Here is a 611-nt window from a genome sequence, read left to right on the forward strand (position 1 = left end):
GGCCCCCAGAGGCCGCTGCAGCATCGGCTGGGGGGCCCCCCGGGGGCCCCTGTTGCTGCAGATGAGATCTGGGGGCAGCTTCTGTTTCTCCTCCACGGGGGGCTGCAGCAGCTGCAGCCCGGGGAGCTCTGTACCTTGCTGCGCGTCTTGGCAGAGGGGGGCCCCCAGGGGCCCCTGGGGGGCCCCCAGGGACACCTCAAGGGGCCCCGGAGTCTTTTGTACCCTAAAGAAGAGGGCCCTGCAGCAGCAAACTCCCCAGAGGGCAAGCCCATGCCTGGGGGCCCTCTGCATGCAGCAGCAGCAACAGCAGCAGCAGCAGCAGCAGCAGCAGAAGGAAGGGGAGCTGCAGGGGGCCCACAGGGGGGCCCCGCGGAGCCCGACTTATGTATCCGGAGAGGGGCCCTCGGGAGGGGCCCCCAATGGTGCCCTGATTTGCTGCGGGACCTGGAAGGTTTGCTGCTGCAGCAAGCGGGGGCCCTCTCTCTGAAAGATGCTGCTGCTGCAGTTAACTTTCCCCAGCTGCTGCTGTGTCCCTTCTTGAGACTGCCCCAGCGGCTGCTGCAGCCTGCGGGCGCTGCTGCTGCGAGCCGCCCCAGCAGCAGCAGCAGCAG

At 68.4% G+C, this 611-nt stretch overlaps 1 protein-coding gene across 1 annotated transcript in view; it reads left to right on the top strand.

The window, feature by feature from the left end:
• The window catches only part of ETH_00041715 (uncharacterized protein), a gene marked incomplete at both ends in the record, with an annotated part of 1633 nt that overhangs the window by 570 nt on the left and 452 nt on the right, over positions 1-611 (top strand). Inside the window, one exon of the mRNA XM_013373925.1 lies at positions 1-451. Within this exon, the coding sequence (XP_013229379.1) occupies positions 1-451 (451 nt within the window). The remainder of the gene's footprint in view (positions 452-611) is intronic.

Source organism: Eimeria tenella, genomic scaffold, assembly GCF_000499545.2.
Source record: "Eimeria tenella Houghton genomic scaffold, Eth_scaff1817, whole genome shotgun sequence".
Taxonomy (NCBI): domain Eukaryota; phylum Apicomplexa; class Conoidasida; order Eucoccidiorida; family Eimeriidae; genus Eimeria; species Eimeria tenella.